Genomic DNA, 18912 nt, shown 5'->3' with positions numbered 1-18912 from the left:
GAGCGTCAGTTCATGACAATGCAGAACTCATTAGAAAAATGACAAATGACCAATGACAGGGAGCAATAGGAAAGCAGCTTCCAACAGATCTGAGTGTGCAGAGATGCACTTTAATGAAACCCAGTTGCTCTGGGAGTAGATTAGGAGAGGTGTAAAAGGTACTTAGAGCAGGCCGAGGGACCCGAGAAGGTGGAATCCCAGGTCCTGGTGCAGCTCTTTGGCTGAGACTGCTGAGCGGCTGTGGCACATGTGGGGTGGACCCAGGATCCCAGGCCTCCAAAGATGAGAAAACCGAGACAAGCAAGGCCTAGAGGAGACACACTGGGGGAGGCACAGGCACAGCGAAGCCTGGAGGGTGTCAGACAGTATGGCACTTGTACTGTCACCAGAGACAGAACCCTGGCGCTGGACCCTGTCTCATGGGGGTAAGGGGGTGGGGTGGAGCTGTCTCTTTCACCCAGCACTTAGAAATGAGCCTTCTCCTGCAGATCTGCTGTACTCGTGAGAGGCAGCACTGGACCCAGGTTCTCAAGAGGAAGAGGCAGCAGAAAGTACAGAGGAGGGCCCAGTGAGAAGAGGTAAGAAGTACACTGTGAGAAGGTACAGGAATGGCGCCATTGGGGGTGACCAGCTCTCAAGGTGAAGGGACCAGATGAATCTGGCCAACAGACCATCCCCCTTCTTGTTATTACCCCTTGTTTTCTCTCTCCATGCATTTATCCCTGGGCTGAATAATATCGCCTTTTGGTAAACAAGCATCCAGGCCTGGCTTCTGGGACTCTCTCTCCAAGCAGAGCTCCTACGGCAGTGTTCTCAACCTTCCTAATGCTGTGACCCTTTAATACAGTTCCTCAGGCTGTGGGGACCCCCAACCATAACATTATTTTGTTGCTATTTCACAACTGCAACATTTGCTACTGTTATGAATCATGTAAATATCTGATATGTGATCCCTATAAAAGGGCCATTCAACCCCCAAAGCAGTTGTGACCCACAGGTTGAGAATTGCTGTCCTAGAGGACGTGGGCTACTTAACAGTAGAACACAACTAGGACCATGACATGCCAGTTCTGTACCTCTTGGCTTCTCAGACCAATTGCAGCTCTGAGGCCTCCTGTGGTCGCCCAGGCAGCTGGGACAGAGAGCTGAAAGCCAAGGCTCAGCCCCTTTCTGGTCACAAAGAACTTGGGCTCTCTCTCGAGCATAGGAGGTAAGGCATGTCATGTTCACAGGTCTTGTGTGGAGTCTGGATCGGGCTTTCCTTTTGGTCTCTCGGAAATTAATAAGGATGAAGATGTGTCAAGACTGAAAAAAGGCTTGGGCCAAGGCAAAAGTGGAGAGGACCCCAAGGAAAGTTGCTAACACTGGTCCTGAGACTAGAAAGAGCAAGTCCTCCCATGGAGAGAGGACAGGAGCTCTGTTCTTGCTTCTCACTGGTTACTGTCATTACTTCCCACCCTTAACAGCATCTCCCCTCCTCTCCCCAGGTAGGCAGTCGGGCAGGCAATGGTCTCTGCAGCACTAATCAGAGCCCAAGCCTACAGTGCATACACAGTCAAGGGCCTCTGTACCCTCTGACAACACTCATTAGAGATGACCTGAGCAATATGGGAGAAAGTGTCCTCTCTCTAAGGTCTTATGAAGCATTTGTGCCAATATTTTTGCCTGTGTGTGGCTGCTTTTTCCTCATGTAGAACAAATACACAATCTTTTTCAATTACATTTAAAAATTGTTCTCTGCTGGGCGATGGAGGTGCACGCCTTTAATCCCAGCACTCACACAAAAGTGAGTTCCAGGACAGCCAGGGCTGTTACACAGAGAAACTCTGTCTTCAAAAACAAAACAAAACAAAAATAAAATAAAATAAAATAAAATAAACCTACAAAAAATTGTTCTCTCAGGTTCCTCCTTTCTCTTCTGCTTTATTGAGTCAAAGTCTCACTCTACAACTCTAAGCTGCTCTGGAACTTGAGATCCTCCTGCCTCAGATTCCTGAATACTGGGATTATAGGCTTGTACCACCAGGTCCCAATATTTTTCTTCCTTTCTTTGAGACAGGCAGCCCCTGTGAAAGGGTCAACACTCAAAGGGGTTTGTTGTGGAATAATCGTTTTGTACACTGTGACGATGGGTCACTCAGACTAGTTTAACAAAAAGCTCAACAGTCAATAGCTAGGCAGGATTTTCAGGGCAGAGAGAATGCTGGGAAGAAGGTGGAGATGCAGGCAGATGGAGAACAAGGAAGACATGCAGGAGAGGTAACAGCATGAGCCACACGGCAGCACATAGATAACTAGAAATGGGTTAATTTAAGGTATAAGAGCTAGCTAAAAACAAGTCTAAGCTTTCATAATTAATACTAAGTCTTCATATCATGATTTGGGAGCTGGCTGGTGGGACAGAGAAAGATTCGTCACAAATGGCCAAAAAAAGACTATAGGACAGGTGACGTGTAAGCTGGTCCCTCTGCATGGGAATAGTTCTGAGACTGGAAGAGACATGATAAATCTTATTGGCTACAGAGTCCTCATGACTTATTATCACATGCCACCCTTTCATATGGCATGGATAGTAGTTTATATTACAGTTTGGTTATGTAGTCCAAATGGACTTATGAAGTTGACAGATGCCTTTTACCTGCTTAAACATAGAACAAAAAAAAATCATCTTTAACTGACTTGCACACACCACAATTCCATACTTATGTTAATATAGTTATGTATATTACCTTTAAAAGTTTGTGAGTTTTCAGAGCAAGGGAATCAAACACCAATGAAAATGAGTGGCCCAAGTGACCCAGCCTCTCAGATGCCTCTGTTGTAGTTTCCTCAGAGTTCTGCATCCAAAACAGCTTCAAGGCTGCTGGCTGAGATGGTCCAGCCTCACAGAACACTTCAGCCAGACTTCAGATAAGATCTATACTTTCCCATCACACAGAGACTAGATAATAGCTAGATCTCTCAGGACTTGACCATTATCTTAAACTTTTTCAGGGTCTCCTAAAGATGTCATCACCTCCAGAAAACAGGAAGCAGTCTAGAGAACATGGCATCCACATTCCCAAGGGGTGGGCTGGGTGGTTTTTGGTCATTCAGTGGGTTATGGATAGTTGTCATCATTTACGGGGATTGGTTACAAGTTGTTACTGGTAATGGTCAGTAAAAAAGCTGAACAAAGGAGATTAGATTCAGGGATTTCATTTTGAAAAGGAAAAGGGGGTTACAGGAATAAACAGGATAAAAGGGTAGATTATTATATCTACTTTCAAGCTAAAAAGAAAAAAACAACTACTAGTCTCAAATATTCTACACTGGTATGGATTTTTTAAATTTATTGACACAAATTTAAGGTTATTTTTGTTAAACTGTAGATATGTTTCTATTCTTGTTTAAGATATTTTTGTGTATTGATACAAATTTTAGGTTATTTTTATTATACTGTATTATATGTTTCTATTTCTTTTTTTAAAAAAATTTATTTATTATGTGTATAGTATTCTGTCTGCATATATGCCTGCACACCATGATCCTCCTGCGCCAGATCTTATTACAGATGGTTGTGAGCCACCATGTGGTTGCTGGGAACTGAACTCAGGACCTCTGGGAGAGCATGGATGAGCAGCCAGTGCTCTTAACTGCTGAGCCACCTCTCCAGCCCCCATGTTTCTATTTCTTGTTTAAGGTATTGTAATGTAAAGTGTTAGGCTTGAAAGCTATTTAGGATAAAAAAGAAATACAGGTTAATAGTCTTCTACAACAATCAAATTTATAGTCATGTTAGGTATGTTTTCAAGGTCATACAGAGATATATTTTAGATAGGTGATCTTCAAACACTTCAAAGACTTACAGAATATGTCATTTAAAACGTTTTAATAAGGGTTGGAGAGATGGCTCAGAGATTAAGAGCACTGACTGCTCTTCCAGAGGTCCTGAGCTCATTTCCCAGCAACCACATGGTGGCTCACAACCATCTGTAATGGGATCTGGTGCCCTCTTCTGGACTGCAGTCATACATGCTGTATACATAATAAATAAATAAATCTTTAAAAAAATGTTTTAATAACATAAGAAGGATTTTCATGACAATGAGTAAGACATTTCATGACATGTCTACTCCTGGAAGCACCAATCTATTTCATAAAAGGATGCTGGCACTGAAGAGCCTCCTTATGGAGTTTGCTTTCTTTGTTGCAAAGCTGGCCAGAAACTGCCCTGGCCTTGACTGCTGACACTGTGCGTCCAAACTGGACAAGCAGGACACAAAGGTACAAGACTGACAGGGTTTGCCAAGACAAAGTGGGACAGTCCTTCACAATTCCTGTTTCACAGAAAAGTCTGTTAGATATCCTAGGCCTGTAGGCTGAAGATGGATGCCCAAATGTTGTAGAGGAACCTTGGGTGACTGTCTAAGCAGCCAGCTGTCTCTGTCACTTCTATAGTTTTGGAAGTTGTTTTCTCTGCGCTTCCTGTTTACTCAGGTACTATTATATCCTTCTCAGATCTCTGATGGAATTGAAGACTAGACAGTTATAGTTACAGTTTTCCTTAGTCATGGTAGAAAGTAAATTAGGTACAAAACTTACCAAGATAGGATAGCTAATACAGTACTTTCTCTGAATTATTATAAATTCTTGCCTGACAATTATTCTTTTTTTTTTTTTTTAAGATTTATTTATTTATTATGTATACAGCATGTATGACTGCAGGCCAGAAGAGGGCACCAGATCTCGTTATAGATGGTTGTGAGCCACCATGTGGTTGCTGGGAATTGAACTCAGGACCTCTGGAAGAGCAGTCAGTGCTCTTAACCTCTGAGCCATCTCTCTAGCCCCAATTATTCTTATTGTATATAATTTTACTATGTTAGAGTTAAAACCTTTCCTTTTTATTTAAACAAAAAGGGGGAAATGTTTTGGAATAATGCACTGTAAAAATGTGTTACTCTGATTGGTTTAATAAAAAGCTGAACAGAGGACACTGGGAAGAGGGAAGGAGGAGTGGCCAGCAAGATGGAGAGGAAGCAGCATGGGCAGTACAGAGTAAAAGTAACTGAACCATGTAAAAGAACGTAGATTAAAGGATATGGGTTAATTTAAGTTATAAGAGCTAGTTAGAAACAAGCCCAACTTATTGGCTGAGCTTGCATAATTAATATTAAGTCTCCGTGTTGTTTTTTTATGAGCTGGCGGCCCAAAGAAAAAATCCAATTACAGGGGCTGAGATCCACAGGTAGAGAACTGCTGCTGTAGGGCATTTTCTTAGTGACTGATGGGGGAGCACCCAGTTCATTGTGGGTGGGTGGGGCTGTCCCTGGGCTGGTGGTCCTGGGTTCCATAAGAAAGCAGGCTGAGCAGGCCATGAGGAGCAAGCCGGTAAGCAGCACCCCTCCATGGCCTCTGCATCAACTCCTTGAGTTCCTATCTGGACTTCCTTTGATGGTGAACTGTGATAGGAAAGTGTAAGTTGAATAAACCCTTTCCTCCCCAAGTTGTTTTTAGTCATGGTGTTCATGACAGCAAAAAGAATCCTAACTAAGGTAAGCAGGGTAGTGGTGGCTCACGCCTTTAATCCCAGCACTCGGGATTCAGAGACAGGTGGATGCCTGTGAGATCCTGCCTGGTCTACAGAGCGAGATCCAGGACAGGCACCAAAACTACACAGAGAAACCCTATCTCGAAAAACCAAAAAAAGAAAAAAAAAAAAAAAAAAAGGATTCCTAACTAAGACACAGAGTTTTGTAGTTTTGTATATCCCAGCCTGTGTTCAAATGTGCTGTGTAGCTGAGGATGGTCATGTGAAATGTCTGAGTATCTATTTGATGAAGTCCAATTCATCATTTTCTTGTATGGCTTGTGGTTTTTGTATCTTACAAAAGGCTCTACCTAACCCAAAGGTTTTACATGTGGGAACACAATTCACTGTGTTACTTGTTGGTAAGGTGGAAGAGATCAAGGCCGTTTCTTTGAAACATCTCTGCTGAATTGGACTGTTTTCACACCTTTGCTGAAAATCAATGGAACCTGCCTGTGTGGCTGTCTCTGGGCTCTCTATCCTATCCTATTGATCTATGTGTCTATCCATGCTCTAGTTCCACACACATCCTGATTACTAACTTGACAGTCTTGAGATTGGACAGTGTGAAACCTGTAGCTTTGTTCTATTGCAAAATTTCTAGTTTTTTGGAGTTTCCTCACTTTTCTCCATATTTTAAGCTCATAATTTTTTGCCCAAACAGCTTTCCTTTGATCAGGACTGCATTGGTTTTAAGTGGCCGTTTAGGGAGGCCCAGCACCTACATGCCACCGAGCCTTCCCACCTATGAATATGGCCTCTCTCATTTCTTTTACAGTATTATAATTTTCAATATTTTTAAAAAAGATTTTTACCTCAGTACTTCTGTTTTGTAGTGTTATTTGCAAATGCCACTGATATTACATTTCAATTTCTTGTTGCTTCTGACAAAGATGCAAGGGATTTTGCAGCATATCTCTGTATCTGGAAAGCCTACTGACCTCAACTCACTCTAGCAGCATTTGGCAGGCGTGGACCTCTCATGCACACAGAGATGTCTGGGGTGGAGATGGCCTCATTTCACCTTCCCTACCTGCAAACACTGCTTCCTCTGCCTTGATGTACCCAGGTCTAGGGCCTCTGGTAAGGTATTAAATGGTGAAGTCAGACATCCTTACCTTGTGCTGGTTTGAGCAAGGCCTTTTGCTAATAAGAATGATGCTAACTATAAGGTTTTGTGGGTGTCCTTCAAAAAGGAAAGGAATTTACTTCTGTCCCTAGTTCCTGCGTTTGTTGTCGTCAGATGCTTTCTCTGCAGCTATGAAGACAATTGTGCAGTCTGTCTTCCTTCACGCTGCTGTGGTCACGTAGACTGGTTCTAATGCTGAGTCAACATAAGGATAGGGTGGTCCATGTGCTCAGCAGTAATTAAGTGTGTGTTTCCTCATTAGTGCTGTGTTGATGACTTCAGGTCTATTGGATTGTTGCTTGTTCTCCTACAACATATCTGGTTTTGGTATCAGACTCATGTTGTCTTTATGTAGCACACTGGAAAGAGTCTACACCTGTGTTTCTGTATTTCTATTTAAGGGAGGTTCTTCTTCCTTAAAGCTGTGTTGGAACTGCCAGCTGTGGTAGTCAGACTTCAGCTGCTGTGACTAAACACTGACATGCACAACGTAAAAGAAAAGGTGAAACCAGGAATGGTGGTCATGGCTCTACTCTTGGCATTCAAGAGGCTGAGGCAGGGGAATGCTACAAATTTGAGGCCAGCCCGAGCTACACACTGAGTTTCAGGTCAGTCTGGGCTATACAGGAGTGTCAGGGGTTTCAGCCCATGGCCCCATTGCCATGGGTTGTGGTGAGGGAGGGCATCACCGCAAGAAGCATGTGGTGGAGCAGGGCTTCTCACAACAAGGTGGACTAAGGAGCTGGAGACAAGAGCATCTTCCCTAACCCTTCCCAGAGACCTACTTCCTCAAGGAGGCCCCAACTCCCAATCGGTGCCACTAGCTGGGGACCGAGGCTCAGTGGCAAGCCTGTGGAATGGAGACACTATAACACTACACAGTCAAGTGGTAATAACTGGTAAAACTATTCAGTTTTCTTTGATATAATTAATGTTTTAAATTACGAAGTTTTTGTAAGTGATTGAAAGAGACAAAGGCTATTTCCTTTAACAGCCAAGAGGACTCACGTTGCTTATCTATAATCAAGTGAACTGTGGTAGCTCATGCTAAAGGGCCCTGTCTCTGAGTTGTGTTTATGGTCACAGTAGTGATGCTAGGCATGCTCTGCTACCTTTCTGTCCTCATGTCCAGATCACATGGACTTACTTTGTGCAGCCATATACGTTTTGAAATCAGAAGTATGAGTCACCTTGTTTCTTTACTCTTTTATGTCTTTTCTGTTCCTCACATTTCCATAGGGATTCAGTGTCAAGCTTGTCAATTTTCAAAGAGATAGCTGAGAGTCCACAGATCTATTTGAGGAACACTGCCATCTTAACAGCAAGTCTTCTGACCCATTGACAGGTGATCTTGTTGTTGTTGTCTGAGACAGGGTTGACTAAGTAGACAGGGCTGGCCTTGAATTCACAGAGATCTACCTGACTACACCTCTGTCTTAGTTAGGGTTTACTATTGCTGGGAAGAGACACTATGGCCATCTTGCTTACAGTTCAGAGGTTCAGTCCATCATGGCAGGGAGCATTGTACAAACAGACATGGTGCTGGAGCTGATAGTCCTACATCTCGACTCAGAGGCAACAAGAAGTCGACTATCACACTGAGTAAAGCTTGAGAAAAAGACCTTGAAGCCTACCCCCCACAGTGACACACTTCCAACAGAAGGTGTGGCACAGACTAAAGGTGTGCCCTCCAGCCTCAACAACAACAACGAGCAGCCTCCTCCAACAACAAGGCCACACCTCTTAATAGTGCCACTCCCTATGAGCTTACAGGGCCAAATACATTCAAACTACTGCAGCCTCCCAAGTGCTGGGATCTGAATTTTCCTTTTCCTTCTTACTTTGTGTTTCATTTTTGGTATCTCTTTTTTAAATTACTGTGGTGTGTGTGTGTGTGTGTGTGTGTGTATGTACATGCATCAAGGTGAATTGTATGGAGGCTGGAGGCCACCTTGTGAGTCAGTTCCTTCTTTTCAGTGTGGGTCCTGGGGATCACACTCAGGTTGTCAGGCTTGGTGGCCAGCACTTTTAAGTCTGATGAGCCATCTCACTGGGCCTCTTTTGACTTTCTTAGTTTTCCATTTGCTAGTCTCTTTATGCATATTCTCCACTTTTTTTTTCAATTGTCAATAGCCCCTGTATTTTATTTTATATTTATGACAGGATCTCACTCTGTAGCTAGGATGTCGTGGAAGTCACAGCATGGCCAAGATTGGCTTCAAACTCATGACAATCCTCCGACATCTGCCTTCCAAGAGCTGGGATTTATGGGGTGGAACATGGCGCCCTGCTCTGCATTCACTGTTTGGTTAGTTATTTCACATGCCACATGTTAGTTCCAACATCTGGGTTGTCTCAGAGTTGAGTCCCCCTATGACTGGCTTCTGTTTCTGACAGTGCTTGCCTGACAATTTTGAGCCTCTTATACTTTTAAATGAATTCCACGCTTCATGTGCAGAATAGCAGAGACCAAGGTAATCAGTTCTGTCCTTTCCTGGCTGGATGCTCAGTGTAAGGAGCTGAGGTGGACTTGGGCTTTGCTGCCGGGATGGTCACCTTTTCTCACTCCCACTTCACATCTCACTGGTTACTCTGTGCTTCCCTCAGCAGTTCCTGTGCTCCTCCTCGTGGGTACCTCAGGGCTTGTTTCTATGTTCTGGATGTCAGATGTCAGCTGCTGAGCCTGCTGCCGGGCCCAGCTGACCTGGTGCTGGTCAGGAAGGTCTCTCTGCTGCGGGGCCGTGAGCAGGGCCTGTGTTTCAGGTTCTAAGCGTGGGCTGGGTGGAGACTGCTCTGTCTCCCTTGTGGAGAATCCCAACCATTTTTCTGGTGGCTCTTGAAATAAGGTGTTGTCTTAAACTTTTCTGAGTTGGGAAGGTCCTCCCAGTGTCTGGGAGAGCAGCACTCGCTGCCTTTCCACGAGGGGCTTATGAGTTGTGTTCCTTTGAGAAAGGGGGGCACTGGTGTCTTGTTGCAGAGGATGCTCCCTTCTGCCAGGCTCACATTACTGAGGATGGTTTCTACTCTGTCTTAGGATCCATGGCACACACATGTGTGCACACAGACACCCCCCTCCACCACACACACAACACACATACATACACACACACACACACACACACACACACACACACACACACACACACGCCTGTATAGAGGCCCTGAGGGATGGGTATTCTATACTCAGTCTCTGGAGACCCATGGGCAAGTAGAGCCCGAGGAGTCCATCCTTTCTGACAGAGGTGTAAGGCTCCAGTTCCTGGAGGTGGCCCTGCCTTCCCTCTCCTTTCGGGAAGCTCAGTACTGTCTGACTCTCCCTCTGAAGGGTTCAAGAGCAGTCAGGACTCCCTCCTGTGTCATTCCTGACTTCCAGGGTGGAAACGATGCTTTTCCAGAGTTACCAGAAGAGAGTAGAGCCAGCATAGAGCTTTGTGCTTCTGAAGACGCAGAACTCATACACGAGGGAAAGGAACAACCCCACAGCATTTGAAGCAAATGCAGCAAAATCAAGATGAAGCTGTGTGTATTATGGGGATTATGTTCATTTAGCCTCATGATTTCCATTTTCTGGCTTTTTAATAATGTGCTTTGAGCCAGTTTCATGGATGTGTAGATTTCCCAGGAGTAAGAGCTGCAAAGGGCCCTGCAACCAGAGAGCACCTGCAAAGCCTGGGTTGAGGTGCAGGTCTGTGCTGACATGCTGGCACCTACTGTTCTGGTGCCATGCAACAGTTTCCTGACTCTTAAAGCTCGTTTTCCAACTAAAATCGTATTTTAATTGGTTTAAATTGTAAAATGAGTAACTATCCTTTCTAAAAAAATCCAGACCCAGAAATGTGTACTGTAAAACCTGACTCAAACCCTCTAAGTCCCTGGCCATCAGCTTCTCAGGCAGTCCCCAGACCCAGTGTCTGGATGAGTATCCTACCATGTCCTAACATAGAGACACAAACCATTAAGCTAATGGCTTGTGTGGTATTCACCCAGTCTGTGGATGTAGTAGCAGTTCTTGATTATTACAGTGTTACATAGCACACCTTTGGACTAGCAACACAAACACACCCAAACACCCCCCCCCCACACACACACATACACACAGAGTGATTTTTAAGAATGCCTCAGTTGGGCATGGTGGCCCACACCTTTAATTCCAGCACTCAGGAGGCAGAGGTAGGCAGATCTGAGTTCAGTGCCAGCCAGGACAGCCAGGACTATTACACAGAGAGACTTTATCTTGAAAAATCAAAATCATGCCCAAACAAAACAAAACAAAACAAAAGAATGCACTCCTCAGAAGGACCACTGGTTCTGCCACTTAATTCTGACAGCAACTGCAAATCTTTCTCCACAGCACAGTGGCATTTCCCCAGCACTAACACATTTGAGGACGTTTGCTTCCCCACTCCTTTATGAGGCAAGCTCCTGACAGAACTAATCTTTGAAATTTGCCAGCTAAGAGAAGAAAAACATCACTATTTAAAACTAAATTCGGTGCTGGGATATGGTGATGCACACCTTTGATTCCAGCATTCCAGAGGCAGAGGCAGATGGATCTCTTGAGTTCAAGGCCGGCCTAGTCTACACAGAGATCAGCCAGGGCTACACAGCGAAATCCTATCTCAAAAAACCAAACCAAACCAAACCAAACCAACCAACTAGTCAAACAAGAAAACAAACAAAAAACCCAAACTAAAAAAACCCCAAAAAAACCAAGAACAAAAAACAAAACTAAATTCAATACTTTTTTTTCTTTAAGCACACGACAGGCTGTCATTAACATTGTTTTGTGGTCCACACAAAAGACATAGTTGTGGATTGTTTCACTGCTCATATGGCAGATGTTGAGCCGTGGACTCCTGCACAGGGAGAGTCCCTTCCTCTGCCCCTGCACACCTGCACAGACTGTAACCATGAGTTCTGGACACTTAGTCCTGACCACCAGGTGCTCACTGTTGTCCCACGTGATGGCTGATTCTGTCAACTGATGGTATTCAAAATCACCATGGGAATGAACCTCTGGTGAGGTTATACGGATTAGGTTAACTGAGGGGAAGGCCCACCTACATGTAGGCTAGACCATCCCATGCCTGGGTCCTGGACTGAATAAACAGAAGAAAGTGAGCTGAGCACAAGCCTTGATCTCTTCCTGCTTTCTGACTGAGAACACAATGGGACAGCTGCCTTCTGCTCCTGCTGTTGTGACTGCCTTAGAAGGGTGCATCCTGGAACTGTGAGCCGAAATTAACTTTTCTTTACTCAAGTCCCTTTTAGGTGATCACTGACACACATGAAGTATACTTTTCCTATCTGAACTCTATTTTCATTTTTTACACACCTTTAAAGCAGTTAAGCCTCAAAGTTCTTTACTACTGAGGTCCAACCTTAGCCTTAGAATGTTTACTTCTGTAAGCAGGCCAGCAGCGGAAGGCCTTGATGCACTGTCACACCAACACACCATGAGGTGAGTAAGACAAGGAGTGTCTTTTATACCGTTGGGCACAAGTGGGAAAGCCCTTTTAAAACGGGATAAAGCATGCCCTGCTCCCCCTCTGAAGGCTAAAAGTTCACTTCAGGTCCCTCAGTTCTGAGACTGAGTTTGCCCCAACAGGCTCATCAGGGTCCCAGGAAAACAACCATTTGCTTATTTGCCAAGTGCTCCTTGTGGCTTCTGTATGGGACAGTTGGTCCTAGGGGGTCTTTTTGGCCACTGCTTCTGCAGTGTCCACGCCCCTACCTAATTCCTGTGGTGGCAACTCTCACACATGCCCCATGGACTACAAGAAGAATATGGAGGCACTGGAGTCTATGTTGAGCTGAGGAGAGCCAGCACATGTTGCACAGCAGACCCTTGCCTCAGGCCCAGCCAGTGTCGCCAGCCTCTGAGGACTCTCACCCACTGCCCTGTACTTAGGGACGGCCTGCTCACTCTAGGGCAGTCCTTTGGGAACACACTGAGTTCAGCTTTAAGTCTAGCAGCAGTGCATTCTGGGCCACCTGCTCCCTTTCTCCCTTTCACCACATAAGGACGATAGACAATAGGCAATTTTCAAGGCCTTCAAGAAAAGTCTCTCACTAGTGTCCCAAGAAGTCACCATTACTGCCAGTCCCTGCCACCAAGGTGGGAGGGAAGCAGGAGTCTGTTTTTGCATTATTCAACCTCACCTGCCATAAGTACAGACTATATCAGGAAACCAAATGCTGGTAAACTTCTCAATTGTCCACATGGCTCTAAAGGAAAATTCTGGAGGCACCCAGTGTCTGAGTGCCCTCAGTGTGGGTTCTTTATCACCTAGGCAGCTCTTGCTCACTGCACAAGTCTAGGGATTGCCCTCTCCTCCTGTTGGACCAGAAGGGCATGTGCTTGTTCCTACAGCTTGACCTTCACACCTACAGGCTGATTTCTTTGCATTCTAACACTTCATATTTGGTACCAAGAGAGTAGGAGCCAGAAATATATGCAGAAAAGCTACACTCAGTGCCACCACCACCAAGGTGTCCGAGATCACAGAGTTCCCTTCTAGGATTTCCCATGAGCATGTCGGGTCATAATGGCCTATGGAACTGCTGTTACTCTGGAGGTTCAGCTCTTAGTATTTGTCTAAAAGCTTTTGTTATGAGTATTTTTTCTTTTTATTTTTCCTTTTATTTTATTTTACAATACCATTCAGTTCTACATATCAGCCACGGGTTCCCCTGTTCTCCCCCCTCCCACCCCCTCCCCTTACCCCCAGCCCACCCCCGATTCCCTCCTCCTCCAGGGCAAAGCCTCCCCCAAGGACTGCGATCAACCTGGTAGACTCAGTCCAGGCAGGTCCAGTCCCCTCCTCCCAGACTGAGCCAAGCGTCCCTGCATAAGCCCCAGGTTTCAATCAGCCAACTCATGCAATGAGCACAGGACTCAGTCCCACTGCCTAGATGCCTCCCAAACAGATCAAGCCAATCAATGAGCATTTTCTTAAGTGATGAACTTTTTGATCTGTTTTGGTTTTCGATAAGGTCTCAAATATGGTCCAGGCTGACCCTGAAGTCACAATCCTCCCTCCTCAACCTCCTAAATGCTGGTATTATGGGCATACATCACCACACCTGGCTGCTACTAATTAACTTTCAAATTTAATTTAAAAAAATTGCTTAGCTAGGTGTGGTAGCACATGCCTTTAATCCCAGCACTTGAGGCAGAGGCAGAGGCAGAGGCAGAGGCAGAGGCAGAGGCAGGTGGATCTCTAAGTTTGAGGCCAGCCTGGTCTAACAGAGTGAGTTCCAGGGTAGCCAGGGCTACACAGAGAAATCCTGTCTTGAAAATCCCAAAAACAAAGCAAAATGAAACAAAAACAAAAACATCCAAAAATTTGCTTAATAGTTTCAATAATATCTGATCAAATGTTTCATGACTTTTTCTTCATTATTATTTTATTTTTTTGATGGTCCTGAGATGGAGCTTGTAGCTTCTAGTACAACAGGCAAGCTGTCCATCACTGAGCCACACCCTGGTCCAGCCTGGAGGAGAATGTATCTTTATTTTGTTTTTGCAGTGCTTGTATGGAATCCAGAGTCTTGGGAAAGACAGGCAAGTGTCTCGTTGCTAAATTATGCCCTCAACCCCATTTCAGAATTTTTAACCACCCAGTCTCTGTTAAACATTTAAGTGAATCTCAGTTTTTGCTTTTATAAGGACTCACAGAGACCATCTATATTTGATTTTTATATATTATTTTGCATCTTAACAAAGCAATGATTAGTTTGAAGGGAATGGTGGCCCAAGATGTAGGAAGTTTGGCCGTTTTATCCTTTAATGCTTGTCTTAAATGCTTTTCAGAGAACTTACTTGGGCATCTAGCTTGACATACAATTATGAAGCAGCTGAGGGTCTCAGTTTTCAGTTGTTAATATGCAGGAAGGAGAAGATGTTCTAAGAAACTGCTTCGGACCTACAAACAAACCTAAAAGCCTATCTCTGCAGCTCTTGCATGAACTCAGAGGCTGACCAAGTGTAGCTGCTGCAGGGTTGGGGCCATGAGCTTGGGCACAAGTCTGTAGTCTTGACACATCTTGCATTATAGCTAAGGAAGGGTAAGACCCAGAAGGCAGTTTGGCAGAGTAAATCCCCATTGTCCCCAGAATGCTAAGTCACCAAGCATGGCACATGGCTAGGTCTGAGCACACTCCTCCATGAGGGAGCTAGACAAGGTAACATGTGATGCTGGCAAGTTCTAGACAGGCAGATTTTTGCCTGTGCTTTCTTTAAGGAGAGATGAGGGAAGCAAAGCTGGCCACCTTGCTTTTCTTTTTGTTTTGTTTTGTTCTGTTTAAGACAGGGTTTCTCTGTGTAGCCCTGACTGTCCTGAACTTCACTTTGTAGACCAGGCTGGCCCACAGAGATCCTCCTGCCTCTGACTCCCAAGTGCTGGGATTAAAGGCGTGTCATGTGCCACCAATTGGTTCTTCTGTCTTAACTACTGATGCCTGTACCATGACAGCGCTTTGGGGTACGGTGTGACAGAATCCACAGAAACGAAAGAAAAGGCTGAATGTGACTGAGCTCCACTCAGTCAAAGTCCTGCACATCCTGGCCCACCTGTTCAGGCCACAGCTGGGCTAACAGACCCCAGTGAGCCAAAGATGGGGACAGGATTAGGGCTTTGTGTCATTAGGAAGGGACTTTGAGGAACAAAGATCAAACTCCAAGGTCAGCACCAGGGACACATGGGGAAGGAGAAAGCAGCATGAGGACCCCAGCTTCAGGTGTGAGCACCAAAGTTGTGGAAGCCAAGGTTCCACTGTGGCAAAGAACTCAGGACTCACCTTCATGACTGGCTGGGCAAAGTAGCGGGCACTCCAGTCACAGAACCCAGTCTGTATCGTAGCACAAATGAAGCTTTTATGTCCGGCAGCGTCATCTGCGTCATCTGTGGTCTTGGGAGTGTTTGAGAAAGAGCAGAATTAGGAGGAAATGCTTTAATCTCATTGTTCCTATACTGATTTCAGCTTTGAGACAGGGTCTCACTATGTAGAGCCCAATCTGGCTTGGAAGTCCTGATCTTCCTGCCTCAGGCTCCTGAGTGTCAGGATTATATGGTTGTGCCAGTAACTCTGGTACTCCTCTACTTCTTACACTTGAAAGAATGTCTAACTTAAGACAAGGGTCACAGTGAACAATGCTGTGACAGATGACCATTCTGTGCTCTTCTCACTTGTAGTATAGAACCAGTGGTCTTCCTACCCCAACATTCTGAGTGCTGGGATTCCAGGTGTGTGTTACTGCTCCAAGCTGTGGCTCCTCCTTCTTTATTCCCTAAATGACAAAGTGAGCCATGGCACCCTCTACTGCTGAGAGACACCTTGAATATCCCTCACTACTGTGCAGTGGCTGACAGGATGTGGTTCTCTGTGGCTCTTGGAGGCAACAGCACATTTCTCTCTCCTGGACCATTTTTTCCAGCTTAGTTAAAGGCAGAGCTTGTGCCTGCTTGTATATAGTAATCGAGTGCTCATGGGAAAAAAAAAAAATCAAACAAGCCATTCAGAACAGGTATCACAGAGCTGTGGCCAAATCAAGTGAAGACAGGAAGACAGAATGCTGTTTACCCACAAAGGGGAAAAAACAAATGAACTACACATGCTTATAGTGACTCATGCAGTGGCCCAGATGAGCCAACCTAGGAGGATAGCTGTAGGAAGACCAGACCTGCAGATAGGGGTGCTGGACCTGGGTGCCACTGTGTCTCAAAGGCATAGTTGGCATTGGGCCACAGGGACAGAATGATCCCAAACTAAGGAATGTCAGGATAGCAAAGTCCGTAGCACCCTGTCCCGACACTGAGTGCTTACATGTCATGAGAGACTGCAAAACAGCGCGTGTCTTTGTACCTGATCAGGGCCTTTGTCAAACATCTTTCGTGTTCGAGGGAACTGGTGGGAGTGAGGGGTATACTGTGCCCCTGTGGGGCCTGCAGTACCCGGGCGGCTGGAGGGCAGGTCACGGCTGACAGTCTGCTTGGCCACGTCATTGGTCAGGCTACAGCTGCTGGTGCTAGATGCTGGTGGGGAGCCTCTGCAGTTGCGAGAAGAGCAGACGGCATGCTTTACTGAGGGTCACAACACAGAGATGAGATCCCAGGCCCTCTCCCTCAGAGATGTCTCCCCCAGAAATGTGCAACCGCCTGGCCTGCTACTTGCTGAAGCTAAGTAGGACTGTCCTTGCTGGATGCTCTCTGGCAGGCAATGAGACACATCCTTCAGTAGACAGGAATGAACCAAGGCAGTGAGGAAAAGATAACATAATCCAGAACTGGTGTACCCAGTCAGTCACACCATTTCCTGAGCAGAAACTGGTGTGGCAGTGTAGAACCAACCCCATCGCTCACCTACATAGAGAACTAGGTCCTCTGAAAAAATTCCAAAGGCCATAGGAATCAGACATCATTCAATGTTTCTTGTCATGCTGTGTGCAAATGAAGTGTTCTTGGGATAGGGAAGACGTTTAGAAAGGGGCATCATGTGCATGTGTGTTTCGGGAGAAAGGAGAGAGGAGGGAGAGAGGATGGAGAGGGGTGGAGAAGTGCTAAGAGAGGAGAAGGGAGAGGAAAGCAAGGACCTGGCGGTGATGTAGCATCTGGGACCTCACCAGAGTGGAGAAGGCTTGGCAAGCCACTTACCCCACTTGGTGGATGTGCATGCCCTTGTTGGTCGGGCTGGCTGGGGCTGATTGGGTGAGAGAGGATGTATCGAGGATTCGCTGGGGCCGGGCATTCACTGTGGCCTATAAGAGGAAAGGAGGAATAACATGGGAGGTCAGAAGGTGATGGTCTATCTGAAGCTAGGAGGCTTCAGATTCCTGTGAGATCCATGGCTGCTCCTGTGTAGCTTCAAATTGGAGAAAGCTTTTGTTTTCATGGAGGAAAGCTCCCCAGGTGAGATACTCCCAAAGGTGACACCTAGGACAAAGTGCTGCTCTTTTGAGTTCTCTAGATATCGTCCAGCACAGCCTACGAGGCTCAGAGCTGGGAAAGCTCTAGGAGATAGACTGTGAGGTGCTCAAGGATCCTCCCCTGTACCAAGGCCACCTGGGGTCAGTCCTTAGCACTCTCCCACCCTGCTGGCCTCTCATCTCAGAGTCAGGAGGTGACCTAAGCAGGTGTACTGAGGGTCAGGAAGGGCTGTTGTCCAACTGGAGTGCTGGGTCACAAGACAGTCCAAAACTGTGGCTGCTGGGCAGTCACAAATGTCCTGCATTTCTCAAAGGGGTCTGTGAAAACCAAGGGGCTGGAGAGTTAGAATGACACACAGAGTTTCAGTTTCCTCAGGACAAACCACTCCTGATTTGCTGCGGGCCACAGAAATATGAAGCAGGAATTCAGCTGACCATGACAAAGCCATACCTGGAAGAAGCCAAGGTCCTTTCCAGAGGATAAAGAGGATAAAGCCAAGACTTAAGGAGTCTTGGTGATACTGGCTTTTGAATATTAGCTATTTCCTGCTAAGAATTTCTCATGTGCTATTGTAACTTTTCCATTCCTAGAACAGTGTGTTGATCATTCATTGGGCACAATTTCCTCTATACAATTAAAGTATTTGGATAACATCCTCCAAGTGTGCTAACAACAGACACCATCAAGACCCCTTTAATTTCAGGCCTTTCTGTAATTATCGTCATTAGCAACATCTGGCCAGGACTGTCTCTGGATGAAAGTATTTTATCTGAGATACCTCCTAAACATGCAAGCACAGACTGCAGATAAACAAGCATCCAGACCACCTGCTAGTCTCCTGAAAATAAGGTAACTATCCATACAGAGACAACCACCAAGGCCAGGCAGATGTTAGGCACAAAGTCTTGTTTCTTGTGCAAATTTTGAGCACAGAAATCCCTTCTTAGATATATTTAGCCAATTTAGCCCTCAGTTGATTCTATTTCCCATTGTTCATTCCCTTTTGGGTTGTAAATGATAGCTGGCAATTACTGCTCTTTGGATGATCTTACCACTTCTCTGTTTAACCCTGGAAGAATTCAAGCCTGTGTGGCCCTGCCTTAGCCAGAGAATTGCTGCTTTGTATGGGTCTATAACTGAAAACCTCAGCGACTTGGGTAGAAACTAGAAGAATGAGATGGAGGATGAGGAAGAGCTAGATAGAATTAAGATAGAACTTAAAGAGAACAGCAGAAAAGTGTAGAGAGAAATTTGGCAAGAAAGGAGCTGAGAATGAGAACAGG

The 18912-nt window shown here is 45.5% G+C and overlaps 1 protein-coding gene across 4 annotated transcripts in view; it reads right to left on the bottom strand.

Annotated features, from left to right (window-relative positions):
• Positions 1–18912, bottom strand: part of Rptor (regulatory associated protein of MTOR complex 1) — a 345487-nt gene that overhangs the window by 17210 nt on the left and 309365 nt on the right. For all 4 annotated transcript variants that reach the window (XM_028853561.2, XM_037201582.1, XM_028853564.2 and 1 more), the window contains 3 exons: positions 17357–17460; positions 16569–16752; positions 15504–15614 (listed from right to left, as the gene is read on the bottom strand). In XM_028853561.2, coding sequence (XP_028709394.1) covers positions 15504–15614; positions 16569–16752; positions 17357–17460 — 399 coding nt within the window. The remainder of the gene's footprint in view (positions 1–15503; positions 15615–16568; positions 16753–17356; positions 17461–18912) is intronic.

Source organism: Peromyscus leucopus, chromosome 8b, assembly GCF_004664715.2.
Source record: "Peromyscus leucopus breed LL Stock chromosome 8b, UCI_PerLeu_2.1, whole genome shotgun sequence".
In the NCBI taxonomy this organism is placed as follows: domain Eukaryota; kingdom Metazoa; phylum Chordata; class Mammalia; order Rodentia; family Cricetidae; genus Peromyscus; species Peromyscus leucopus.
The sequence above is the reverse complement of the archived record's forward strand: the minus strand, read 5'-3'. Positions and strand labels throughout refer to the sequence as shown.